This window comes from Rhododendron vialii, chromosome 8a, assembly GCF_030253575.1.
Source record: "Rhododendron vialii isolate Sample 1 chromosome 8a, ASM3025357v1".
NCBI classification, from domain to species: Eukaryota; Viridiplantae; Streptophyta; class Magnoliopsida; order Ericales; family Ericaceae; genus Rhododendron; species Rhododendron vialii.
This window is the reverse complement of record NC_080564.1, coordinates 7,391,024-7,417,921: the sequence shown is the minus strand read 5'-3', so window position 1 is coordinate 7,417,921 and position 26,898 is coordinate 7,391,024. Positions and strand designations below refer to the sequence as shown.

Here is a 26,898-nt window from a genome sequence, read left to right as displayed (position 1 = left end):
TTGGGTCCCACACAAATAATCTGAGCCGTTCATTAAATGTATAATATTTTTTCAAGGGCCCTCGAAAAAAATCAGCTTAATCCAATAATCGATTCAATTATCTAACTTTTCATTATCATGAAATCCGAATGAAAAGTTAAATAATTAAATCGAGCACCTATAAATATTGGATTGAGCCAATTTTTCGTTGGGACCCTTGAAAAAATGTTGTACATTTAATGAACGGCTTGAATTATTTGTGTGGGACCAATCTGTGCACTTTTGCTGTGTGTGTAGTACTATTACCGAGAGTATCTTCACATTGTTTTCAATGTGTATGGATTTTGATGCACTCTGATTGTATTTGACGGAAGTACAAGAAGATAGTTGTTTTTTTTTTTTTTATTTTGACAAGTCAAGAAGATAGTTGATTTAATGTTAGAAATCTAATTACGTTCGGACGTGCCTTCATAACTTGGCTAATGTTAAACTTAAGGTATTTGCTTTTTTTCCTTCTATTTTTGCTGGTGGCCGGTGATGTATGAATAAGTAAATAACCAGCCGTGCGAGCCAAATCATCTTTTATTTGCTCTTTACTGAGATAAAGCAAATAAAAGAAAAGTAATGCAAGTTGACAAATCATCAATAATCTATTACTACTACAAATGGATAGAGATAAGGTCAAAATTCACTTGAACCTGGGGAAAAACGAAAAATAAATAAATAAATAAATAAATATTTTCCTTACTTCAAAGCTGAAATTGCCTACTTCAATTGAACAAACTTTTCAGCACATGCATCCTCAATTTGTGCACCAAAAGAAATCGGGACTCGGGGAGGGCTTGATTCTTTGAGGGCAATTTGCAGAGTCAAAAGAGTTGAATAAGTACTCTCGAAATACAAGTCTTTTAGTATTCACGTAGGCTAAAAGCAACAATAAGGGGATACGGAGACCCGGTAGTGCAGTGTGCACTGCAAGAGTGTAGTGCGTGATTCGAGCCCTCCATCTCTACAATCAATGGTCCATCCTGCACTGTGGGGTCCCCGGTTTCCTAAAAATGGTATCCCTTTCCTCCAATCAATAAGTAGATCTGATATTTAAAACTTCTATTTATGTGATTCTAATGAAGAAAAAGCAATTTTCTTCATTCAAGTGCTTGTTTCTTTGTTCCAAGTAAGGATATGCCATTAAACGAGAAACCTTTAACAAATTTAAACAACTCAATCAAGTGCCAGGTAACTGCAGTTTCTTGCTCCGGAGTGAAAAAAAAATCAGGAAAATGTAAATATTGCAAAAGAAAACTGAAAGAAACTACAATTACACCAAACCCTCAGCTCCTGCGCACGATCCTAGCAGCCAAGCGAGAGACAGAGTACCGACATGCATTGGGAAGATATCTACTCTTTCAAGGTTCATCAGGCAGTTAACGCATTTTCATCCGCTGGCTTGTCTGTCCGCTGCTTGTTCTATTCCTTGCACAGAAGAAAATTACTAGTTGGAAACATACTTTTTGTCTGAGCTACATGGAAACACATTAAAGAGAGAGGGAGGGAAGTGTTAAAAATGCATGAACGGTCAGGCCGTTCCATCACAAAAGCATTGTAGTTCACCCACATCCAGTAATAGCAATGCGATGGTCCCAGCCAATTTTCAATTCTAAACAAATACCGGTATAAATTTTTTTGCTTTGGCTTCATAAAGTTATGACATTAACATGTTGATGTTACAAAAAGTATAGCTGTTGAACACAGTTGGCTTAGCATATTAGTCCGAAAATTAATTCTTAAAAAGTATGAAATTACAGAATTATGTTGGAAGTATGCAACTAACATTCCCGTGTTTCATAACTTAAAAACAGTAATTTCATGCATGCACATGTATGATGAACAACCGACACAAGATGGAGCAGCAACTGCTTATGCTAACACTCAAGGATTACTCAAGTATAAGAAAAATTACTCAAAGATTCGGCTGCATTCCTTTATGGAGCAAACTACGATAACACATATCAAGCATTCAAAAGATCAATGTAAATATGGTGAACATTTATTCAATATTTAATCATCGATGCTACAGCTTCCTTTATGCCTTCCTATGTTTTCTATCTTTCATGGGTGAATTACTCTTTCTTGTATTCATATAGAGAATGCCAAAAGATGGATAGAATGATGAGGAATATGCCAAGCAAACAGTGATATGGCAGCAACATTCTTGTAACTATGACCCACATGAAGGCCTTTTGTTCCGCACCGATGGGGCACATACGATAACTAACATCACTCTGTCAAGAATTCCACATAGCATGTATGTGTGTGTATTTATGCGTTCTGCTAGAATAGAAACTACTTCAGTTTGAAGAGCATGAAGCCAAAAATAGATTTAAATGATTACACAGCAAAACTTTGTGGATTTACGATGAAGAGCACAGTTAATTGAGGAATGTGGTGTTACCAGTTTAGCCCTTCCTGAGGCAGATTCCGACTATAGAAAGGGAACTCAAGGAGGAAAGCTTTCTTGAACCATGAGGGCAAGCTCCCGTAGATTACAGGCGGCAGTGGAATCAGAGGGCTGGTACAGGTAAAATTCTACGCTTCATGATTTCCCACTAAGTTTAGGAGAGTAAACATTAGAATAAGAAACAAAACTGAATCTGACCTTGTTGTACTTTTGTATGCCCTATATGCAGGAACATTGCCAAACTTTTTATCTGCTGATTCCTGTTCGCATGATAGGTTTATACTTTATAGCATGAGCATCCTCGGATGGCACTAACATTTGAAGCTAGAAAACGCAGGGAAAAAGAAACCCCATATGAAAAGAATCACGGACCTCGAGCAGGGGTATACCACTGACAAACAGAAGCAACAATGTAAGGAATAATGGCCCCAGGACAACAAGCCACTCAGCACCATTCAACACTGGTGTAGAAGCCAAAAAAATTCCCCACCAAAGAAAAATCTGAAAACAACAATCATCCAGGGACATAAATTGAAATTAGAAAAAAGAATAAGAAAAAAAAGAACGAAATCTTTGGGTGAAGGGATGGACTGTGGGGTAGGTAGGGATGGATGGAACTTAATATGCACAATTTAAAGACAAAAGTATTGGGTTACTGGTGAAAAATCAAGATACCTAGTGCTATTCAATAAGGCCTGATAATGTAGATAAATGTTTCCCAAATACGAGACTCACTAATGCACAGCAAGCTAAGTTCCTGGGCCCGCTAGAATAACATAGGCTACTTTCTTCATTTGAGGTTTGAACAGTGGTCACAGTGTCAATTTCCTTACATCCATTGGTGGAGGCACTGGAGGGAGGTTCCATCAATTTATAAGTTGGTAAAGGTCAAAAAGGTCCTTTTCGATGACTTGCTTCAACAAATATAGGATGTATGAAAAAATAGTGCAGCATTTTTAGTGTCGAAGTTCATATAACAAGTGAAGAATAAGCAGTACTAACCTCACCGAAATAGTTTGGATGACGAGAGTATTTCCAAAGTCCAACACTGCACCATTTTCCTCTGTTGTCTGGAGAGTTCTTGAATGTCAGCTTTTGTTGATCAGCAGTAGCTTCTACAGAGATACCAATAGACCAAATAATCCACCCAATTATGTCCCCAGCCTGAAGAGACGGATCTCTGTCACTTGCATTAACGATTGTCACAGGTAAACTCACAGTCCAGACCCAGACCGCCTACCACCATGGAGGAATAAATCAACAATTGAATACATGAAAATATAACACAGCAACATATAAAGTATGAACAACAACTATGGAGCTATTGCATATCCAATAGTCAAAGAGAATGATAGAGTACCTGAAATGCCCAGAACATTGCTAGTTTTCCCAAACTCGCCCGCATTTCATCAAAGCGTCGATCCTCCCCCCATTGCAAAATCCTGAGACAAACAATCAAATGTTGATAATTCAAGAGGATTGTTTACAATTGCATATTACACCACATAACAATAACATTGCAGGATTTACAAAACCAAAAGAAAGGCATGACAACAGAACAAACAGTGCATGCCCAGGCGTCCTCTTGTTACAAGTTACGAAACATGGCAACAACTCAAGGGAACAGTATCTCAAGAACAATACTTTTGGGATGACAAACTAATACGATTTGGCACTGCTTGCCAAAATAGTAAAAAAATAGGCTGAGAGGATCACTCACAATTCTTAATGGGGTAACTTTCAAGAGATAAATTGTGGTCTTTTACAGAAGCAGATAGACTAAAATTAACATAATACGATGTTCATTTTCAGTTGAAGGAGTGATTCTTCTTTTTGGCTAGTGAGTTTTGCAGGAATTGGGAGGTGTACAGTTTTTGTATCTTACATTTCCTTGAAGGTACTGTACATAGGTGAAACCCCCTTGACGTCCTTCAGCTGAAAACAAATTCCGGGTAAAATACATGGGTAATGAGTCTATTGACAAATAAGACCAATTTCCTCTCCAGACTACCAAGACAGGTGTTTTGGTCACATGCTAGGGTTCATTACTTGTCAGTAGTCACACGGGCCTCCATCTTATAGAGTTTTTGAACATTTGGAGCTTGTCAGGGAGTGATGTGGGACAAGTGAAATAATGCAGACTTGATGATAAAAAAAAAATAATGCAGACTTGAACCAGTAACCAGAAATCATCATCTGTCAACTTCAGTTCTGATATGCATTGAATTACTGTCCCCGTGTCCCGCAAAGGCAGAACATTGTGCATGAAGGCATCTCAGTACTCCTTAAAGAGCTGCAAGCTGTACGTATGGTAAACTGTTCAAGATTGGTTGAGAGTGCGTGGAGGCAGAAATCAAAATCAGATAGGCTAAAATTGGGGCATAGAAACACCAGGTTCTTCCAGGTATTGCAAGCAAGAGATATAGGAAAAACCTAATTGGATCTGTTAAGGTGGATGGTGTCTTGCTGGAAGACCCCTTTCTCATTAAAAATGCTGCAGTCCAGCATTTCCAAAACAGCTTCAAAGAAGATTATGTGAACAGACCAACTCTAAGGGATTTTTTCCTACAACTCTGTCCTCTTTGGAGGTGGATATGCTGAAAAAAGTTTTTGAAAGGAAGAGATTTTGGCTGCTGTTAAAGATTGCAACAATCTCAAAGTGCCAGGACCTTATGGGTTTAATTTCTCATTTGTTAAGAAGTTTTGGAGGATTATGGAAAAGGATATGCTGTGGTTCTTCTCAGAATTCTATGCAAATGCAAAGCTGGCAAGAGGTTTAAATCTACTTTCATTGCACTAATTCCTAAGGTTGATGGTGCCTCTTGTTTTAATGAATTTGGACCCATTAGTATGATTGGTTGAGTTTGCAAAATTTTGGGTAAGGTTTTGGGCCTTTTGGCTCATATATTAAGAAAGTGTTGCCATCCATTATTGGTGACTGAGGCAAGGTGAACCTATATCCCCCTTTCCTTTTCAATGTTGTGGTTCAGACCTTAAACATCATGCTTGAAAGAGCAAGGAATTTAGGAATGGTTAAGGGTACTTATGTTGGAACTAAAGGTGCAGTGGTACCTCATCTTCAATTTGCTGATGACACTTTCATCTTTTGTAACAATGACCAACTGGAGATCTTAACCATTCAAAGAATTCTGAGGTGCTTTCAAATGCTTTCCGGACTGAAGATCAACTTTTCTAAAAGCCTGTCATGTGGGGTGGGAGTTGAACATCAGGAATTGCAAGTTTTGGCTCAGTCTATGGGATGCAGATGGGGGAGCTTCCTATGAAATTTCGTGGTTTGCCAACAGGTGCAAATACAAGGAGACTGCAGACATGGCAACCTAGAGTTAAGAAGAAACTTGCAATTTGGAACAGGAAATACCTATCCATTGCAGGTAGAGTCACCCTCTTCAAATCAACACTTAGTAATCTACCAATCTATATCATGACCCTCTTCCAAATCCCTGTGCCAGCGGCAAAATCAATTGAAAAGATCCAGGGAAAATTCTTATGGGGTGGTTCTGAGAACAACAAGAAGACACTTGGTGAAGTGGGATAGAGTGGCAAGCAGCAGAAGTTTTGGGGGCACTTCGTATCAAAAAATTGATGGAACATAATGTGGCACTTTTGGCAAAGTGGTGGTGAAGGTTTAGTGAGGAAAGAGACTCATTATGGGTGATGGTTATTTGCAGGAGATATGGATTGGAGGAGGATAGCTGGTGGCCCAAAGTACCTGTGAATGGAAGAGCTTAAGGTATATGGAAGGGTATATGCTCACTGACAGACACGAACTCAGAACTTGGTAGAGTTACTATGCTAGGTTTTAGAATCAAGGTAAACTCAGGTTCTCCTACAAAATTCTGGGATCATCTCAGAAAGAAGCCATGGTAATAGATGTTATGGGGAGTGACAGAGTAGCTACATATAATGATAAGAATGTGATAAGTATGTTAATAACCTAACTACAAAGGTGCACACGGCTCTGCAAGTCAATTTTTTTTTCAGTATTTCATGAGGATAGAACTACAAATTAAATCATTTTTGGAGAATGTATTGTGAAAAAAAAAAAAAAAAAAAACCCTTAGTGCAATATTATCCCAACTGTACCTCATCAATAGAAATAAGCCGAGCCGCAGACCCCATACTACAACAAGCAAGGTCAAGACAACCTGAAACGATAGAAGTGCAATATCTTAACAAGGAAATAACACCAAAAAACAAAAGGGACTGTGCTGTACAGTTGAGTACTATTTACGATGCATTTTGACGTAAAACAAAATCCTCATAGTTTACCAATTTATGAGCATTAGTTTCAAATGTTAAACCAGTATTAAAAGGTTCTGAAGGAAGATCTGAAGTCATGAGAATCCTTTGTACATGTTATTGCTGAAAATATGCACGAGATTTGAGCAGTACAACATTACTGAGCTTCTGAAAAATAGGAAAGTTAAGGTTGTAGCCTTTCTGCCTTCGTAAATCCACGAGGAGAAAATGGAGCAATTTTGAAGCTAAGGGCCAACTAAATCTGCGAATTCGCAGACATCATCTAAAGGTTCCTACGATTTATGCATTATCGAGATGGAAAAAAGCAGCTCATAACATGTATTACAAAGTGAACAATGAGAAAAGAATTGGACAAGCATATTTTAGATATACAACTAGTCTTGGACAAGGTAATTCTGTTATTTAAATTTACAGTCCTTTCTTATCTGAAACCAATCAGACAAGGCAACACAGCCAAGAAGAATTTTTTGAAAAGTAACCTCAATGAGAAATACATCTTGTGAAGGAGCTAAATTTGATAGTCAAACATGTAAAAGGGGATTCCAGGTAGAACATTTAGTTACCAAAGGTACCTTCCAGTTAACAACACGGGGAGGAAAACATGTAGTGGGAACACGAGGTCCATGCCTAGAAATCGGAAGGCGAAATCATACCTGTCTAAAATGCCATGATCCTTTTAGAACCAGAGTCAATACAGCAAGTATAACAAAATTGGTACTTCCTGGAAAAAACAACCACCGTTAACAAACAACAAAGAATAGAACACCGAACTGATACGAAGTTTAGAAGCACCAAAACTTAAAAGATTAAAAGTGCACCAACCACTTCTAATACCAAACTCACGTCACTAATAAGATGAGCTTGATAGTAACGAATTGATTCAATAGTATCTTTAACTGTAAGAAAGAAAAATAACTCAGGAAACCTCACAAACTCTAATCTTACACAGCCAACCACAACCTGAACCTTCGGTCAGTGGTTTCCAACATAGATGCCGACAAATACCATAAGAGTTTAGAACATATAAATTTCTTTGGCACCACATATTTTATCCATGATGAGTTTTCTTCAGGGCTCCATCAGAACACGGAGGAAAACACACGCTCTCACCCACATACACACATGAATGAGTATAGTAAGAAACTAAGAAATAAAATTTAAGAAGACACGAAATCTGAAATTGGGAACAATGCCATCATAGGGAAAGCTAATCTTTCTAATGCAATGCTTAATACTGGGATTTATGCTTCCTTCATTTCCACCATTCAGTCGAAAATGGTTTCCTACAAGTTTAATGAGATTTATGAGTTAGAAAGGATCAATCAATAACCGATTTTAAGACTTATTTATCCCTTTAGCATTGCAATCAAATAATTGAAAGTTGTCCATCCATGTTTTATTTCCATTCCTTTCCTTAAAAATCTTAACTTTTTGGCTTCAGTCAACATTTTGCGTCAACCAAAAGCAGAAGATCCCATTGAATTTTAAATTGAACATAACTGAATTATACTCTCTTCAGAACCGCACAAGAACATTTACCAGGACAATTTTTTTCCAACCGTACGTGAAAAATGACCGGAAACTACATACGCACTTCTCCAATATAAAGACGGAATTTCCGAGAAAAGTGTATTAATATCCTTTAAACGTGTTTTGGAAATTTGGAATCCTAACTAATTTGGCATATGTGTATATTATCCACCGCCCAGATGACCCCATTAAGAATCCCTAAAACTTTAAGTTGTAAGCTTTATCCCCTCATTTTCGGTCAAACAAAAGCATAAACACAGCTGAATTTTCAGGAAAATGCAAGGGAATTGAATCTTTGAAAACAGCACAACAACAACCTAACATGGTAATTCTAACAAAAACAAAACAAGTAGCATAAGAGAAAACAAGGTAATACCGGCAAAGTCAGTAACTTTGTCGAATTTGAGAAGCGCTGTGATAATGAAGAAGAAGAATTGATAACCTACCTGAAACAACAAAACAACACGCGGGTTAGAAACACAATCACAAACACATCCGATTTGCGGAGGCATTCATACAAAAACTCATACAATCATACATGTGTTTATATAGAAACATATATACATAGGAGAGAGAGAGAGAGAGAGAGAGAGGCAAGTACAGTGACAATAGCAGTAAGAGCAAGAAAATGGGAGTCGATGACGGTTCCCATTATCTTCTTCTGCAACTGAAAGGAGAATGAAAAATTGGTGGGTATGTTTTGCGTAGTTGTTGCTTGTTGGCTGTGTAAATACTACTACTATCAATGGGATTTATGGGAATAACGTCGAAGCAGAATGAATGGTTTCCATGTGTACACAGTGGCCATGGCTATTGCCAGGTCTGAAATGGCTTCGGCCAATGCCAACCATCTCAGCTGGCGGCGTGTTGTTGGCATTTGAACAGTCCTGTGTCTCTTTTTCTTTTTTGCTTCGAATTTCGATGATCTTCGGATCAGTTCACACTCATTTAAATAAACCTTTCACTCCATTTCGGTTAAAAACGGATCATTCACGTCAAAATTATTAAATTTATAAAAAATTACTTTCTTTCTGCCAAAATTTAATAATCAAATTATGATAAATTGTGTGGGGGAAAACCCCAACTAACCGGACGAGGTTGGGGCTGCGTGTCTCATTTCGGTTTTTCTTGAACTTATGAATAGTATATATTCAGTCGTTGGAGGGATAACCAGATAACGCCGGGAGTTGGGTCATGTTTGGACTATTCAGTGGAGGTTTATTTATTTATTTTTTTTCCTCTCAATTTTATACAATTCACATGGGAGTTATTTCGATTGCAATTGTAAAAATTTTAAAAAAAACTCCTCTTGTGAACGCTTAAATTAGTCCTCTAAATATTAGTCAGGATGCATGGATGCGGATGCGAATATTCGTACTATAAAAAAAAAAAAAAAACTTGAGTTGTTGATTTGATGAGAAGGGTTTGAGAATGATAGACTTTTGTAAAAGTGAGAGGGTCTCAATAGTGTCGTGAGCTACATGTATACCAAGAGTTTCTTTTTCTTTTCTTTTATTGAGAATTTTAGGATTTAGGGGTTAGGATTTACTATAATCTAACAATACTACTATTTATTGGCTTTGCCAAGACCAATTTAGGGGACGTTTTAGTAACGTTTTTAATTTTCAATTTAGTTTAGAAAGACATGTTTTGTAATAGGAGTATAGTTTTTGTGCAAGTAAAAAATAAAAACAAAATAAGGTAATATCATTTTGTTTTGTTGTTTGTCATCCTTCAAATTGAATAAAATAAGAGAAAAACAAAGATAATTGATAATATATTTCCATCTACAAATGAATAACACCAACACATGATCAATCTTTAACTCACTAAGAGGAATTTCTTTGACAGACAAACTTTTACACCCATCAACTAAAACAATCTAACCCAATTGCGTAAGCACAAATCAAAAAAAATATAAGGTCATTTAAGCCCTATTTCAGAACTCATTATAAGTACTTATTTTTTAAAAAGACAATTTCAAGCTCAAACATAATGTTTAAGTAAATAATTTTTCTAGCAATATGAATTTGGTTTGATAAATCTCATTGAGATATTTTGAACAATGCAAAAAAAAAAACGAAAAAATCATTTTTCATTTACATTATTTTTTAGTTTAAAAATGTGAAATAAGTACTTATTTTTTAAAAATGATGTTCTAGAACGGGGCCTTAATCTAGATGATCTGGCCTAACTTTATTACTGCATTGTTTTTCGGCTTTATTAATTTTTTTTGTTTTTGTGTTAGTTTTACCTTATATTTTTTTGGATTATTTTTTCGCAATCCAAAAAATGTTAGGCCAAATCAACTCTTAATTCTATGGACTCAAATCATCAATCAATCATACAAATGCAGTTTACTTGCCATTCTAGTAGCCCAACTTTAACATAATGATGAAAATGAAAGTGTAACACAGTTGTATATAAAACATGGAGGGAATTGATTTTGTCACTCTATTTTTTTATTAATGTCATTCTCCTTCTCTCACAAAACAAAAAGAACAAATTATCTAACGACTCTTCTTTTTTCAACAGTTGAAAAGTGCTAAGGAGCTTCCGGCGATTCCAACCCCCTTGTTTTTTGATTTCTGCTTTCTCGCACAATCAGTTCACATCTGCAGTATCACCTTTTGTGAACGCATCAAAGTTCATCAAGCATACATTTTGGCACGTTTGCTGCATCTTCCAGAATCCACTAGGAAACCGATATATCCTATTCATTTGACAACGGATAGTCTTCTCAAGTGGATCTTTTGCGTTGGGAGTTACTTTCATTCTTTATGCTTGTTTTATGCTTGTTGTACTCTGATTTTTAGCTTGTATTCTCTTAGTTTAGTTGGCTTTTATTCATTTGGGCTGTAATATTAACACTCATGTATTGACTTTTATCTATTTTTGAAGTTCTTTTTTTTATGCCAAAAAATATAAGACATAAAGGAAAGTGACATTAACAAAAAAAGGAGTGACAAAATCACTCCCTAAAAACATACATGTTTCACTAATAGTAGTAGCCCAAATAACTTACTGACAGTTTTAGCCCAATATTACTTGAAGCATAGGTCTGCTGTGCTACTAGTAGGACTGTAAACAAGCCGAATCGAACCGAGTTGAGTTTTGTTGAGCTCGAGCTCGACTTGTTAACTAAATGAGTCAAAAATTCGAGCTTGAGCTAGGCTCAAGTCTTAACGAGCCGAACCCTTATCGAGCCAAGCCGAGTCATTTACTAAATGACCCTTTTTAATTGAACCGAGTCATCCTTAACGAGTCGAGCTTTTGTCAAACGAAACGAGCTGAAAAACTCGGCTCGTGCCGAAAATTCAAGTTCGAACTTGACTCATTTACTAAACAAAGTAAATGAGCCGAACCAAGTTCGCGGGCTGCTCGATTCGTTTACAGCCCTATGTAATAATATCACCAATTGCAATTTATACCAGCCCAAAATTGTTCAAGAATGTGTTCATGAATTTGGCCAGGTCTCAAAAGAGTACTCATTTGTTGTTAATTTAAGGCTGGGTTCCAGAAACAAAAAAAGAACTTATTTTTTGTTGAATAAGAAGGGTTGTTCTGAAAAATAAGGAGGAGGGTAATTATTTTGGTAGAATTTAAATAGGTACCAATGGGCGGCGGGAGGGAAATCGTACCGGCGGCCGCGCCAGGCCGTCTCCGGCCACTGGACGGCCGATCCGAGCCGTCGAAAAATTCTAAAAAAAAAAACCAAGGGGGCTTACGCGAGATTCAATGGCATCCAATGTGTGTAGGGTGCTTGATTCGAGCACCCATTTTCCGTGTATATATGAATCAGGTGCTTGATTCGAGCACCCCTTTTCCGTGTATATATGAATCATCATATATACACGGAAAAGGGGTGCTCGGATCAAGCATCCTACACACCTCGGATGCCATTGATTTCCGCGTGGGGCCCCCTTGGTTTTTTTTTTTAGAATTTTTAGACGGCTCGGATCGGCGCTGCCGCCGGTACGATTTTCCTCCGCCGGCGCCCATTATCATAGCAACAATCTTTTTTTTTATATGAGGCAACTTGAAGCTCAAAAATCATGTGTTTACGCAAATAATTTTTCTACTACTATGGATCTTGTTTGATAGATCTCATTGAGATCTTTAATACGGTACAAAAAAAATTGAATTTTTTTTTTCATTTACATTATTTTTGAGTTTGAAAATGTGAAATGAACTTTTTAAGAAGGATTTTGTGAAATGCCCCTTCTTATTTTTGAAATAGAAGTGACAAAATAAATATTCATTTTTTAAAAAGATTTCCGGAACGGAGAGTAGTTCTGACACGAATAACTTCTTTTGCTCGGATCCAAAATGTAATTAGCTGAGATGCCCGTAATCTGGCTCGTTCATAACTGTCCTGCTCCCGAAAAAAATTAAAAAGAAAAAACCGCAAACCGGCAAACGTGGTGGTACTGGGTTTCCAATTTGTAAGGGAAAAAAAAAAATTTGCAAGAAAAACGGCAAACGTGGTTTAGGGTTTTCCAATTTCCAAGTATACTGTACACCATGTACTATGTACGTTGTTTATTGAGGAATGCTACATCCACTATACACTTTCACTGTACCATCCACTGTATTTTTTATGGGATTCATTTTGGGTCCAACGAAAAATACAGAAAAATATTCATAAATTTTAAAATAATATTTTAAGAGGCTCTGCAAAAAATCAACTTTAACCGGTATTGGTAAGTATTATTTCTAAATTTATAAGAGTGAAAATGTTCAATTGCGCAGTTTCGAACATACGAACCCAGAAATAATATTTATCGATGCCCGTTAGAGCTGATTTTTTACGGGACCCTTTAAAATATTATTTTAAAATTTATGGATATTTTTGTGTATTTTTTGTTGGACCCGAAATGAGTCTCATAAAGAATGTAGTAAATAGTGCAGTGAAAGCGTTTGTCCGTAGCATTCCTGTTGTTTATTTCATGCGCCTTGAAGACCCGAGGCTACAAATTAAAGGCTTTGTTCGGTTCGTGGTTTAGTTTTAGTTTTAGTTTTGTTTTCAATCATTACCCTATTTCTTTCTCCAATTATTACCCTATTTTTTCAATTATTACTTTCCCATCTCTCTCTATCTCTCTCCAATCATTACCCCTATTTTCAATCATTACTCTATTCCTCTCTCCACCCACTACCAAAACTAAACTAAACTAAACTCTCAACCAAACACAACCAAAATCTTTGTACGAGCTCAACCCTTCCCCTCTCATTCCCTCTTCCACCGGCCGCCGCCGCCACTGCAGCCGCAGCCTAAGACAGGAGGAGCAAAACCCAGAAACAGTATCACTAGTTGAACGATAAAAAGGAAAAGAGATGGGTGATGATAATGGGAAAACAAGGGAAGAAGAGAAGCAGCAGGAAAACAAAGCAACGCCATCCGATATCAGCGATTACAAAATCATCAAGGAAGGAGAGGCGGAGATTCTCATGATTGCCAAGAACGAAGTCTTTTACAACAAAGCCCAGGTCTTCTTACAATCTGATAATACTCCCCAACTCACTTGTGAATTGAGTTTGTGATGGGTTTTATTGCTTCAGTCGTTTGGTGTATGATTTTTCAAATGAAGTCTGAATCATTCGAATTTTGGTCTTCTTATCTTACAGATAATACCCCAAAGTTGATTTATGAATTGAGTTTGTGATGGGTCATTATTGCTTCAGTCATTTAGTGTACTACTTAATTGTTGAAGTTACTTTGAATTCTATGTACTAATTAATCACGATTTTGTATGGTTTAAGCTGTTAGATATGGTTGCTTGATTATGACCCTTTTTTGGATGGTTGTTTTCCTCTGTTGATAACATAACCAATATGGGTTACTTTAACTTGTTGAAAAGGTATGGATTTTGGCACTGCCTTTGTATCCGTTGGCTAAACTGCAGAAACAATGTCATAAGACTCATAACTGCTACTTTTTGTGAGGTTAGAGATTGTTCTGCTTCAATTTAGGTTATTGAGTGAGGATTATATGTGGGAGTGGTAATGCAATGACTTCACGGTGTATGAGGTCACATATACCCAAAAAAAGGTGAAAAATCGATGAAGGAACATGGTGTAAAGCACATTAACCATCCAAGGGAGAGTCCCTCTCCTTAGCTCCGAACTTGGTTAACTATTGACGGACTCGAAGGTGGGGAAAGGAAAACCCAGTGGGAAGCCCAAACACATTGAGCTAATTGATCAGCGCAAGTAAGATAGCCAGTTATTGAAAAAAGCAGCTCGTATTCCTAGTTGTCATTTTGAAGTAGTTCCCTCAGAATGGTAGATGGATTTTCCACTAAAACTTTCGGTATGCCATTTACTGAAATCCTGGTATTTGTTTACCCACAAACTCCTTTTTACCGAAGCATTACGAAAACTATTTTTTGAACCTTTCCTTCATCTATGTATTGCACACTTTTCCAAGAAATATGGGATTGACTACGGAGTGGCAGACAACCTTGTGTTGCCCCCTCCCTGCCTCTTCTCCCCGGGGGCAGAGATAAATATAGATGACGTACTCTCTTTAAATGAGCCAAAAATATATAATTCATAATTTTGTTCAAGAAACACCTGTCACCGGTGTAGTTAAGTTTGTAAACTCTTGTTGTGAGGTTTTGTTGATGCCCTTTGGAGATTTCAAGTACAAGACAAATGTTAAGAGAGTCATTTCCTACAGATATGAAACTAAGGATATGATACGAATGGTAGAAGCAGAACTAATTACTCTTCTAGTTTGATATAGGTAAATGAAAGAGATTTCGACTTTGAATACTGCCCCCGCCTCCCTCTCACTTTCTTTAGTTTAGCAAACTAGAGTCTCTTAGGCTAGGGCACCCAACACGTTGCCTTGTTTGCGAAGATTATTATGGCATGGACTAAATGGGTTGTAAGGACAAAAAGAGAATGGATAGGTCTTTCTTACCTGCATCGCATACCTTAGAAACAATAACTCGTATGGGGTTGTTGTGCCAGTGCAAGTGGAGTCGAGTTTCCATCGTTAATAATGTAGACAAGTATTACAGCTCAGAGGAAGCTATACTGTTAAGAATGAAAAACAAAAGAACTATTGCTATTTTATTTACGAAATTTTGCTTGGAATCCTACACACTTGAAATTGGACTCCTTGTTTCAGTCCAGACCACCTTCTAGGCCGAAACATTAGTGTTGTAGGAACTAGGATTCTAGGAAGCCATTTAATGGATATCAGATTATGCTCATTGCAAGGGCTTTATACTTCCCTTCACAATTTTCGTTTCAAATTATGCTGAGATTTGTCATGTTGAAGTGTAGATCATCGAGTTCATCATGTACCTGTGCCAAAAAATTTGGCATTGAAGTATGGATTGCATCTTGGGAGTTGGTGGACTTATTTAGTACTATATCAATTGATTGGTGACAATTTCCAGGAGTTGATCTCTTCAAAGCTCTATTACCTAGTTCAGTCCTTGTCAGGGTACTTATATTGCAATTTTGAATATAACTCATGTTCCATATGTAACGAATCATGCGATGCTATTATCTTAAGTTGATGTTTGTGTTTGAGATCTTTTGTGGGATAGGTTATTCTTGACTTGTCAACCATAACAAGTTGGAGTAATGCCTGACGTTGCCTTTTAAGTTATCCTTTTCTTGCCTGGAGTAAGAGGAGTCTCCTTACAACTTTACTGTAACCAGGTAAACAACAGGGACATATCTATTGCTGTTCTGAGGACATTTATATCCAAACGCAAAGAAGAGCATGAAACAATGCTGTCCAGAAGAACAAAAGCTGTGCAAAAGGTATCAAACGACAGTGCTTCCAAACTGGAAGCTCCTATTGAGTCAAACAAGGGTAATGATAAATCCAATGGTGAATGTGAAGAGTCAGAAGAGACATCTCTTGATGAACCTTGTAGTATCCCAGAAGAACCAGTCAAAATCCTGGAGGGAAAAGGGCGAGGGGAATTGAAGCCACCAAGAGTACTTGAGGTTTTATTTTACAACCTTCCATGATTATGGGTTTTGCTTCTTCTTTTTTATAACACTAATTTGATGCAAAAGAATTTCTGGCAAAACAATCTTTTAGTCATATGATTTATGCAACATTTTTCCCTGTGTCCTAGTAGGCATTGTCAGCTTCTGGGTTAAGAGCATTAAGATATGCACGTGAAATAGAAGGGATAGGTCAAGTTGTGGCCCTGGACAATGATAAAGGTACTTCATCTTACTATTTTAGCTTATGTACTACAGGCTCTGATGCCATACCATTCAGGAACCTCAATTTTCTTTGACCTAGAATTAGGCACATTTATGCATGCTCAAGCACATAGAACTCTGTGCGGAAAAAGGATGCTGTTTTGAATAAATGCATACTTTCAATTACTTTGTCTTTCAATTGTGTATGTATGGAATAACTGGGTTTTACCAGTTGTTCTGTGATAGATGCATCTTGCTTCACAACAGAACTTTTCTACAAGTGGAATGTGTTGGCCTCTTTTGCAGCGTCTGTAGAAGCATGCAGGAGAAACATAAAATTCAATGGCTCAGTGGCATGTGCAAAGGTGGAGTCCCACCTTGCTGATGCTCGAGTTTATATGCTCACCCACCCAAAGGAGTTTGATGTGGTATGTTATATCCTGTCTTCTGTGCAACTTCATTGGGGTTTTTTTTGTTCTCACGTATGTATTTGTACATGGAAATTTCCACTATTAAACAGTTTCTTTGGATAAGCATTCCCTTCATTTCAATTTTCTTTTGAAAAATGAGCGAGTGACCTTTTGTGGTGTTTGAGCACCAATTGAAGGAAGCGGAACAATTTACTCAACTTTCATGTTGCTCTGATGTCAGAAAGAGGGGCTTCTGAGGGCATTCTGTTGTTGTACTGTTACAGTGCGCTAGTATTCATTTTGAATTACTGCTTGTTTGTTTCTCAGGTTGATCTTGATCCTTATGGTTCTCCTTCTGCATTCTTGGACTCTGCCGTTCAATCAGTCGCTGATGGAGGCATGTTGTTGTGTACAGCTACCGATATGGCAGTGCTATGTGGGGGTAATGGGGAAGTTTGCTATTCCAAGTAAGGTTTCATGCTTTCTTCTTTGGAACAGAGCATTTTGATTATGTGCTTATCTAAAGCTGCTTGTGGAATTAGATATGGCTCCTATCCTTTGAGAGGGAAATATTGTCATGAAATGGCGTTGAGGATCCTCCTTGCCTGCATTGAGGTACTTCTATTTTCACGATGAAACTTTTTCGTTTGACCTTTGAAATAGAAAAGAACATGTTTTTGAGGGGGAATATGGCGGCAGAAGATAGGAACCAAATAATATTGCCTCTAATTTCTTTTTACCGTTATTTAAAGTATTCTTGGGGAGACTTTATTGGCTTAGCCACTCTTTTTATCTGCCTTTTTCTTCTGATATCCGAGTATGTAAACTTGAGATTGTAATAGTTAGTAGTTTTGTTGACAACTAGGACTGTCTAGAGGCCCAAGTTCTACATCACAGTAGAGGTTGCTGCACTTTACTGAGGGCCAAAGTATTGGGAGAGCTTGGAATTTGTTTTTCTCTTCTTCCTACATATATTTGGTTTGCAATGTATGAAGCTAACAGTCCTGTTGCTTTATTTGTTGTTCACTGTGGCTAAATTCCATGCTATCTATCATCTCACTTCCAAACTCATTGTCTGTTCTGAAGATGAGCTTTGATTAAGTTAAGATAAATGCTGTCCCACATTGTCCATGTAAGAAAAAACTTCCAGGCAACATAAGCAAGTTTATATCCAGTGCTAGCAACGATGTGTTTTAAAGCTGTGAATGCCTCGGCCAAAGTGGACAGTAATTTGCGTCGGTGCAATTCTAAACCACAAAAGGACCTCTGCTTAATTTGCAAGTACTTTGTATCCAGTCCTCTGTTATAGTTTTAGTGCAAACTTAGTATTTTGGAAAATGGATTATGAATGCCATTTGCCATTTACCATTTACATCCTTTGGTCCTGTTGTCCTGAAGTCGTTAAGCATCTTTCCTTCCGGCAACCAGGGTATTTAAGTGAGCCCTGACTGCTTGCTTGGCACAAGAAATCCCTTTGTCAGCATACTTGGATATAGTATGCTGTGGGTTGTCCGAAGGGGATAAGTTGAACTCAGGATCCCTCTGCCTCTTGTGGCAGGTTCCTGGCCATATCATGTACCTTGTTCCTATTGTTTTGTTATAATCCAGTCGCAAGCTTTTTTCAGAAATTATTTCCTCTTAATTGTAGAGCCATGCAAATCGATACAAGCGCTACATTGTTCCGGTGCTATCAGTTCAGATGGACTTTTACGTTCGGGTTTTTGTTCGCATATACACGTGAGTTTCCTGTATGCCCATATTCTTGATTTTGCTCCAAATATACTAGTAGGATCATCGTACAAGCAGAGCTAAGGCTGGATATTTCCTGGTTTGCAAGTACTAAAAAATTAGATGACAATTTTTCTTCTTGTTATCTGTTGTTCACTCGGCCCTCGTGAAGCTTCAATTTATTTGTTGCAGTTCGGCGAGTGCAATGAAGAACACTCCCCTTAAGCTTTCTTATGTTTACCAGTGCACTGGTTGTGATTCATTTCACCTTCAGCCCCTTGGAAGGACTGTTTCAAAGGTATTTGTATATTTGGTGGTATGTGTTACGTTGTCATCTGCATCTGCTCACATGGGTAACATGCGTCCGTTTATCAGATATGACAATTGAGAAACCGGAGTTTTCTCTTGTCTATGTTGAAGTACTCAATATGTGCAGGAATGCTTCCGCAAATGTCCATAATATCCTCTTGTTGTTTTGTGTACTGTCTATCAGCATTAATTTGGTGCCAAATACCAATTACCTCGATATTATAAATGCCAAAAAAAGATCATATTCATAAAGCAGCAAGATAAGTGCACTCCTATGAGGCTCACTTTCTTCTTCTCACCACCGCAGGGAATGCCTACAATTCCGATGGGTGACATGAACCCATTCGAAGTTACGTAAGTGGATTGATGTTGCACCATCTTTAACTCTTATTGGGATCCAGAGTTTTTCGAGAAACTAAGTAGTAAGCCCACCCCAAGATGAGTACTCTCTTAGCTTGGGCCGTGGAGTTAGGCTATCTTGAAGCGGAGCGCATGTTCATTTTCTCTTGAATAATTTGATGACATGCGTCAATAGCCTATAGCTGGCAAGGTTGATGTCTGGTGAGATATAGCATATCAAATGGTTGACGACTAAGTATTGATGGAGAAATTCTACAGGATGGTGGTTTTGAGTTTTGGTAATGTGTTTGGGATTTTTGGTTGACCTTTTCAATTGTAGCCATGTCAAGGTTCACGCTACTAGTGGGTGCCATTTGCCTAATCACCACCTTTAAAATGATCTTTCTCTATTAACAAGTGGCAGCTTGGTGCTGTAGTCTGATCTTTCTTATTATGTTAGATGGTTACGCAGTAGTGTCTCTTTGGTTGATGAAATTGGAGAGGATGTAGTTGAAATTCGGGAAACTTACCTCAGACTTAAGTTGTTTTTGTTTGGGTAACCTGGCGGGGTAGATCCACTATTCCTCTCAATGTGGAAATGAACAAAATTGTTTGAAGTGAAGGGAGCATAGTTTATTTGCATATTCTTCTTGTACTAAGTTAGCAATTTCTGTAAGTTGCAATTCATAGGGCATGTTTCCTGTAATGTGCATTATACACTTTGATACACACTCATTTTTGCTGGGCTATGTTAGTCTGTATGAATAAAATTCACTTATATATTTACTTGAGTAGTTGTGATCAATTTTAGATGTTCTCTCTTATTTATTTGGTTCTTTCCTTCTCTGAAGAATAATAGCTTAAGGTATCTCCCTGGGTTTGGTCCTGTCGTCTCTCAAGAGTGCAGCGACTGCGGAAAGAAATATAACATGGGTGGGCCCATATGGTCTGCTCCTATCCATGATCAAGAATGGGTAACTTCCATGCTAGCAGATGTCAAGTCAATGAAGGATCGATATCCTGCCTACGATCGAATCTCTGCTGTGTTAACTACAGTTTCAGAGGTGCGTTTGCGATATATGTGAAAATGTTCTATTACGTATAATCTCTAATGGTTTGAGTGTAAAGTGAACAATGAACTTATGGCTGCATTTTGATAGAACGGAAGAGATTATTATGGTCTCTAATAACTTTTTTCTGCTAGACTCCTGATTTGTTGCTCATTTCTCAGTAAAGTTGGGAAAAAACAAAAAAGAAAAAGGGCTCAACTGAGTGTACAGAAAAAAGACCAGTGCATTGGTTGATTGAGTTGCGAAACCGCAAATCGAGCATTTTGTAGGGGTTTAAATGGTTTTGGGGAACACATTTTTTGGTTTGTTTTTCCCACTTAACCTCAAAATAGTTATTAACAAAAATGGTGAATGAGTGGGATCTTCGTTTTCATGATGGGGCTTCGGTGTGGGATCTTCATTTGCGTAGAGAAGTGAATGAGTGGGAGGAGGAGGCATTGTTGAGTTTGCTTGCAAGAGTGTATGGTACGTGTAATTTAGGAGAAGGGGAGGATGAGATGCGATGGAATCTTTCCAAAAATGGTGCTTTTTAGGTGAAATCTTACTATTTCTCACATAGTGGAGGCGGTAACCCCTCCTTCCCTTGGCGAGCTATTTGGAAGACGAAGGTGCTGGTAAAGGTGAGTTTTTTTGTGTGGTGCGCGGCACAAGGCAAGATTCTTACCATTGATAATTTGATTTGAAGACGGGCAATCATTGTTAATTGGTGTTGTATGTGCAAAAGAGATGCGGAGACGGTGGATCATCTTCTCCTTCATTGCCCGGTTGCAGGGGAGCTTTGGTCATTACTCATTAGTGTTCATGTGGTTTGGTGTGATGTGGGCCATGTCAAAAAATGTAATGGAACTCTTAATTGCTTGGAGGGGTGTTAGAATGGGAAAGAGAAGGAAGCAAACTTGGGCTTTGATTCCGCTTTGTTTGATTTGGGTTGTTTGGCGAGAAAGGAATTTGAGATGTTTCGAAGGGGTTGAAATGCCTTTGTCTAGGATCAAGAGTTTTTTAGTGAATAGTTTGTAGAGTTGGGACAAAAGAGAATGTTCTCCTTCTCTTGACCAATTTTTGGATTGGTTTGAGCTTTTCCATTCTCATGGGAGTGTATAGAGCCTTTTTGTCTTGTGGCATTTTTTTGTGTAATTGGGTGGCTTTCCCTTAAAGCCTTCTTATTAATATAGTATTTATTTACTCATAAAAAAAGAAAGTTATTAACAATACGTTTGGCAGGCTTTTTTTTTTTTTTTTGACATGTACGTTTGGCAGTCTAATGGGCCATTGTTTTGCAGGAACTGCCGGATGTTCCTCTGTTTCTTAGTTTGCACAATCTTTGTTCAACCCTAAAATGCACTTCTCCCTCAGCAGTAATCTTCCGCTCCGCAGTCATAAATGCAGGATTTCATATATCAGGAACTCATGTTAATCCTTTAGGGCTGAAATCAGATGCTCCAATGGATGTCATTTGGGACATCATGCGTTGCTGGGTATGTACTATGTCCACCTTTTGTGCTTCCATGTGCATGTGTAGGGGTGCATGTTGCTTCCAAATCACCAATCCAGTATATTTATTTCTACGATGACATATATAAGGGAAGCAATTTTACTACTCCTTTGGTTTTTATCATGTGAAATTACAAACTTGTCCTGTCATTTGTTAGTCCTTAGTTCCTATTTTCACGTACGGAAGGGCTATGTTACCAGGGAATGCTAGTATGCTACTACCCTAGCGAATTGTGTAGCAATACGAACGTTCCGTGCCAAAATGGTAAATATAACAATCCAATGCGATCCTCAAATTTTTTTCCAAAAATTTAAATTATTAATGTAAAAATTTAGAGAGAATGGAATTTTGGAGTGGGAAAACGGAAAAGTCCGGTCATTATGTTCCTAGAAATGTATTTTGCACGAATAATTTGGAAATTGATACTTACTTTTACTAGATTTTTAACCCTTGTATGGGTAAGCTTTCATTTTGATATCTATAGAAACCTACCCCTAGCGTTCCACGATTTAGACAAGCGGCGTAGCACGTTCCCTTTCCCATTCTTCGTACCGGTACGATCCGCCAATGTCTAAAAGGGGAGTGCTAAAGTCATCTTCGCATAAATAAGCAATTTTTTCTGCTGCATTTTCATCGTCTCCGTAATTCCTGCATTTGGTTGGTTTTAAGGGCATTTGTGCTTATATTTCAAATTAAAATTTCCAAAACACAATTCAATCACATGGCCTTGTCATCATCCTTCCTGTTAGAGGATCTTGGTGTACAAGCTAATTTCAAAAGTTTCTTCAGTTGCTTCTGTGCTGAACTTATGGTGCTCTCTCTCTCTCTCTCTCTCTCTCTCATTTATGCATGCAGGTCAAAAATCATCCCGTGAAAGCTCAACCGCCAGACCTGGCAGGAAGTGTTATACTTGCCAAGGAACCAGTTCTTCAAGTGAGTTCAGTTTCCCCCCCTTCTCTCCTTCTCTCCTGCTTGTTTTTTTATTTTTCTTACTTTTAGTTTTACATTACAATGTGGTAGATCTTTTGGAGTCATCTGAGATTGAATGTACAACACTCGCAAAATCACACATGCAGGCACATCAAGGAAAATGTAACCCTGTTGGGTTGCAGTTTTCAGAATTTGTAAAACAGAATGCTTGTTAGTAACTATTTCTGATAGTAAAATTCTCATCATCTCCATTTCTTATTCATTTTTTAGTTGTATTGCAAATAGGAAACTGTTCGATATTTCTTCGGAAATGGGTTCCTACCATTTTTCCTATGAAATGGATTCAAAAATCCCTGAAAGCAAGTTTCAAAAGCCGGGCGTCAAAACATGTTTTCTCAAAATGAAGAGAAAATAAATGGTAGAAAGTGCTACCTAAGAGAGGCCGATTGTAGTTTTCAGAATCTGTAATGGAGAATGGTACTTGTTAGGAACTATTTCTGATATTAAAGATTCTCGTCGTTTCCATATCTTATTCACTTGTGCTTGGAAATGTTTCCAACGAATATGGAAACTATTTTTGATGATTTTTCAAACATGGATTCTTTCCCCGCCTAATCATCCAGGAAGTCAAGTCTGAGAAGTGATCTGTAAAGCAATTTTTGCTAGAAGTTCAGGAAGTTTTAAAATACCGAGAAGTTCTAATTCTCTGCTGTCTTCTTTCTTTTTCCACAGGCTAATTTTGCTAGAGCTGTTGCATCCCTCAGCAAAGCACAAGCGAAGAAGGTGGCGCGATTTCTTCCGAATCCAGAAAGGCATTGGGGCCCAAAACTTAGGGCGGGCCGTCAGATCACCAGCAAGCATGTTTCTCTATTGGGTCCTCAGGCGCTAAATGGGATGAATAACCACAAAGCAGAAGAAGAAAAAGAACAAGAAGAAGAGGGCAACGAGCCGCAAGCCAAGCGTAAGAAGACAGAAGATCCGAATTCGCTTTCATGAAAAATATGCCTCCTTTGAAATGTTCATGCGTCTTCCTGCTGAAGGTGGCGCTAACATGTTTTTGCTTGTCTTATCTGATTTTATTCTGCATTTTTTTGCAGTGAGATAATCATCACGCAAAAATGCCATCGTAAAATTGGGGATTTGCAAGTTAGAATCATGTTTATTTTTGTTTTTCATTTTCTTTTAAAATTAGCTTTTATTCTTTGAGCTGCTATTGTCACAATGTTATTTATCTGTTTTGTTGTCTAACTCTTTTCAACTGATGTGCCACCCTGAATTTTGATATGGAGATTTTTATTCCTTTATATGTTTGAAGTGTTAACTTAAGTAGGAGGATTATTTAATTGTATATTCATACACTAGTCTTAAACCCCGTTCTCCTTAAATTTTTGATTTGTATGTGTTTTTCCGGAATTTTTACTTTTCATCGTAATTTGCGGGATTAATCACAAGAGGAATTAGAAAGTATAAAAAGTGGATTGAAGTTGAAAACCTTCATATAAGACGACAGTACCAGCGGTTTGGCATTTTTAGTGTTTTTAGTGAATTTTATTTTATTTTATTTTGCACTTGATTATATTTTTTTTATTTTTTATGCTCCTCTCGGTGAGATGAATAATTAATTTTAAATATATGACGTGAATTTAACAGAAGACAAAACTAGTATAACACAAATTTAAGAACGGATTCTTGCTTTTGTTTCTACTACACCATAAAAAGAGCTGTTAGTTTTTTTTTTTTTTTATACAAAAAATTAGAAAAATTGTTATCGCATATATGAAAATGAAAATTAGAAGTACTCGTACAAGAATACTTAGATTAATTATTTTTTTCGTTTTTTGTTATCATTTTCCTGACCTTAAGAGGCTTTGGCCTGATCCTGACTGTATATAAGTATATAGTATATATTATTATCTGCAGTAAACAACAACAAACCGGGTCGTTGTAGTATAGTGGTAAGTATTCCCGCCTGTCACGCGGGTGACCCGGGTTCGATCCCCGGCAACGGCGATTAAACTTTTTTATCCCCAACCCTTGTTCTCTCCGCTAGTCAGCTAGACGCTCTCTGCGTAGGGGGAACGTCATCGTTTAACCTGGATTAGCTCTGGGTTCCAACTTTAATCTTTTCTCGACTGGGGGTGTGAATTAGATCAACGGGTTTTGGATTTTCTTCTATCATCATCTTCCTAGTTGCATTTTTAGTTCACTTTTTTTCCTTCTTTTGGTAACCGGATGTCCGGGTGCTCGCACTGCAACGAATTCCGAGACCTTGAAGCTAATGACTAGGTAAACTCTCTAATGGCCCTAAGATTTGAAATATTTGGCCTCCGCAGGAGTCGAATGCATTTTAGTTCATTCTGAAGCAACAAGGTAACTAATTAAGATGGGTGCAGCTGAAATGAAGATGTTGAGGTGAATGTGCGGTAAGATTATGTAGACACCCCATTCTGGACTGTCCAGATAGCATTATTTGTCGATCTTTTATTTCCCAAATGATGATCTTAGTCGAAAACAGTTTAAAGACAAAGGTGTGGTTGAGCTTTGAGCGTCCCGAACCTCTCTCGAAACCCCTTTCAAACCCTTCAAACCAGAGCCAAACAGCCCCAGCAAAACCCAATTGGCATACGCCAGTGTCCTGAAGGCGTACGCCAGACATCTGCCACGTGTCAGTCATCGACCAGTGGCCCATCTTTTACTGGCGCACGCCAGTTAATAATGGCGCACGCCAGTTAATAATGGCGCACGCCAGTCAAACCCAGTCAAATCAACTTTATTCAGCAACTTGGGCGGGACTTTTGTGCCACCCTGACGTCGGCTACAGCGTCCCTGATGATTACTTTCGGCAGAGACGTTCCCTCTCTCTCCTACACCCCCCATCAAGGCAAGTCCCATGCATTTAATGCATGGGAGGCTCCAACCTTGCCTTAACCAGCCAAACAAGGCCTTAGACCAGACTGATCTCAGTCTCTCTCTCCCCTATAAATACCCCCCTTGCATTCATTTGCAAGGGGTTGGCCTCATTTAGAAGAAGAACCTCTTTCCTTCCTCCTTTTCTTGCTCTCCATTTCTTTTTCTTCCATTGAAAGGGAAAAGAGAACAGTCCACTTCCACACACCCTGCTGATATCCAGTCACCATCTAAGCTTCCATCTTCAAGCTTTAAAGTTCAATATCACCTTCAATCCTCAAGCAAAAAGGTATACCACCTTTGTGTCCCTTTCTGTTTTTAGCCCCTGAGGGGAGCCAGTGAGTCCCAGGCTAGTAAGTAATGCTAGTCCTGGTCTCCAACTGGTAAAACACGACAATCGTATCAGATGGAACATGGCGCACGCCAGTAACCTTATGCCGTACGCCAGTTATGGCAGCACGAGCACCACTGGCGTGGGGATCATGAATCGTCATTCCTTTTGGTCTATCTTTCTGTCAATCACCCTTGCATGCAAAATAACCAGTTTATTGCTTTCTGTGTGTTTAGAACTGTTTAGATACAAAGGTTATTGCTTATTCTTTATCTGTTTGGAAGGCCTCCGTGATCCTTCTGGTCATGTTCCAGAGCCCAGATGATGTAAAAGCCAAGCACTGGATTAGGGTCCAACGTGCGTACGGCAGTCCATGACTGGCGTATGGCAGTTAAAGCTAGGATCCAGTGGCTGGCCCTTGCATCTTAGTTCAGTCTTGGCCTCTTTTCTGTCCCCACTTTGTTTAGGGGGTTTCTTGTCTATTTTCATGGCTTCAAGCCATCTCATCTGTCTGTAAATATATATATCCTGTTTATTTAAACTGCATGGTTTGTTCTGGATGTGCACTGGTCCTCTTCCAGAGCCCAGAGGGTTGCAAACAAGGACTGTGAAACTAGATGAGTGGAGTACGCCAGTCTCCCTGTGGCGTGCGCAAGTCAAATCAATATGCAGTGGCTCGGCCAGTGCATGCTGGTAGAATCTGCTCACGCCCCTGTGGGGCAGCGTACTGCAATTTGCCTAGTTTGCTCAGTGCTTGTTCTCAATCTATATTTAGCATTGCAATCAAGTCATTCATAAACATTTTGCCACATAAATCACAACTTGTTATAATGCTTTAATCCCTATTATCTGTTTCCCCCGCCCTAACTGGCTAAAAATGATCAAATGAGAGAAAAATGCAAGCGCTTTTACAAAATGCCCGAGTAGAGACCGATCTCCGGATTGGGCGAGAG

At 38.2% G+C, this 26,898-nt stretch overlaps 2 protein-coding genes and 1 non-coding gene across 8 annotated transcripts; 2 read left to right on the top strand and 1 right to left on the bottom strand.

Annotated features, from left to right (window-relative positions):
- Window positions 1-1,060: 1,060 nt before the first annotated feature.
- LOC131335962 (uncharacterized) lies at window positions 1,061-9,115 on the bottom strand. Of its 5 annotated transcripts, none has more exons than XM_058371526.1 (10): window positions 8,850-9,115; window positions 8,625-8,694; window positions 7,372-7,439; window positions 6,542-6,603; window positions 3,798-3,879; window positions 3,440-3,673; window positions 2,810-2,938; window positions 2,636-2,697; window positions 2,432-2,548; window positions 1,061-1,452 (listed from the first exon to the last, which is right to left on the bottom strand). In XM_058371526.1, exons 1-10 carry the CDS (start codon window positions 8,898-8,900, stop codon window positions 1,404-1,406), a joined length of 924 nt encoding a protein of 307 aa, XP_058227509.1. In that variant the 5' UTR covers window positions 8,901-9,115; the 3' UTR covers window positions 1,061-1,403. The 5 variants fall into 5 exon arrangements, with proteins under 5 accessions (XP_058227509.1, XP_058227511.1, XP_058227510.1 ...); XM_058371528.1 differs by having other exon boundaries at window positions 1,061-1,446; window positions 8,850-9,100; XM_058371527.1 differs by having other exon boundaries at window positions 1,061-1,499; window positions 8,850-9,082.
- Window positions 9,116-13,263: 4,148 nt separating this feature from the next.
- LOC131336393 (tRNA (guanine(26)-N(2))-dimethyltransferase 2) lies at window positions 13,264-24,011 on the top strand. 2 transcript variants are annotated; one of them, XM_058372200.1, is made up of 13 exons: window positions 13,264-13,738; window positions 15,929-16,222; window positions 16,360-16,447; window positions 16,736-16,857; window positions 17,167-17,306; window positions 17,382-17,454; window positions 18,488-18,576; window positions 18,760-18,865; window positions 20,067-20,279; window positions 21,566-21,760; window positions 22,633-22,710; window positions 23,440-23,668; window positions 23,805-24,011. In XM_058372200.1, exons 1-13 carry the CDS (start codon window positions 13,586-13,588, stop codon window positions 23,810-23,812), a joined length of 1,788 nt encoding a protein of 595 aa, XP_058228183.1. In that variant the 5' UTR covers window positions 13,264-13,585; the 3' UTR covers window positions 23,813-24,011. The 2 variants fall into 2 exon arrangements, with proteins under 2 accessions (XP_058228183.1, XP_058228182.1); XM_058372199.1 differs by having other exon boundaries at window positions 23,440-24,011.
- A 634-nt stretch (window positions 24,012-24,645) lies between these two features.
- On the top strand, window positions 24,646-24,717 carry TRNAD-GUC (transfer RNA aspartic acid (anticodon GUC)). Its single transcript has one exon. It is a non-coding gene; the product is annotated as a tRNA-Asp (tRNA).
- Window positions 24,718-26,898: the final 2,181 nt, after the last annotated feature.

Bases quoted from the DNA above. Each gene is read 5' to 3' on its own strand.
- LOC131336393 (XM_058372199.1), top strand. From the start codon at position 13,586: ATGGGTGATGATAATGGGAAAACAAGGGAAGAAGAGAAGCAGCAGGAA. The intron at 16,223-16,359 runs GTTTTATTTTAC...GTGTCCTAGTAG, and splicing joins AGCCACCAAGAGTACTTGAG to GCATTGTCAGCTTCTGGGTT. The intron at 22,711-23,439 runs GTGAGTTCAGTT...CTTTTTCCACAG, and splicing joins CCAAGGAACCAGTTCTTCAA to GCTAATTTTGCTAGAGCTGT.
- LOC131335962 (XM_058371526.1), bottom strand. From the start codon at position 8,900: ATGGGAACCGTCATCGACTCCCATTTTCTTGCTCTTACTGCTATTGTC. The intron at 8,695-8,849 runs GTACTTGCCTCT...TTGTTGTTTCAG, and splicing joins CTCTTACTGCTATTGTCACT to GTAGGTTATCAATTCTTCTT. The intron at 2,549-2,635 runs GTCAGATTCAGT...TACCTGTACCAG, and splicing joins GCATACAAAAGTACAACAAG to CCCTCTGATTCCACTGCCGC.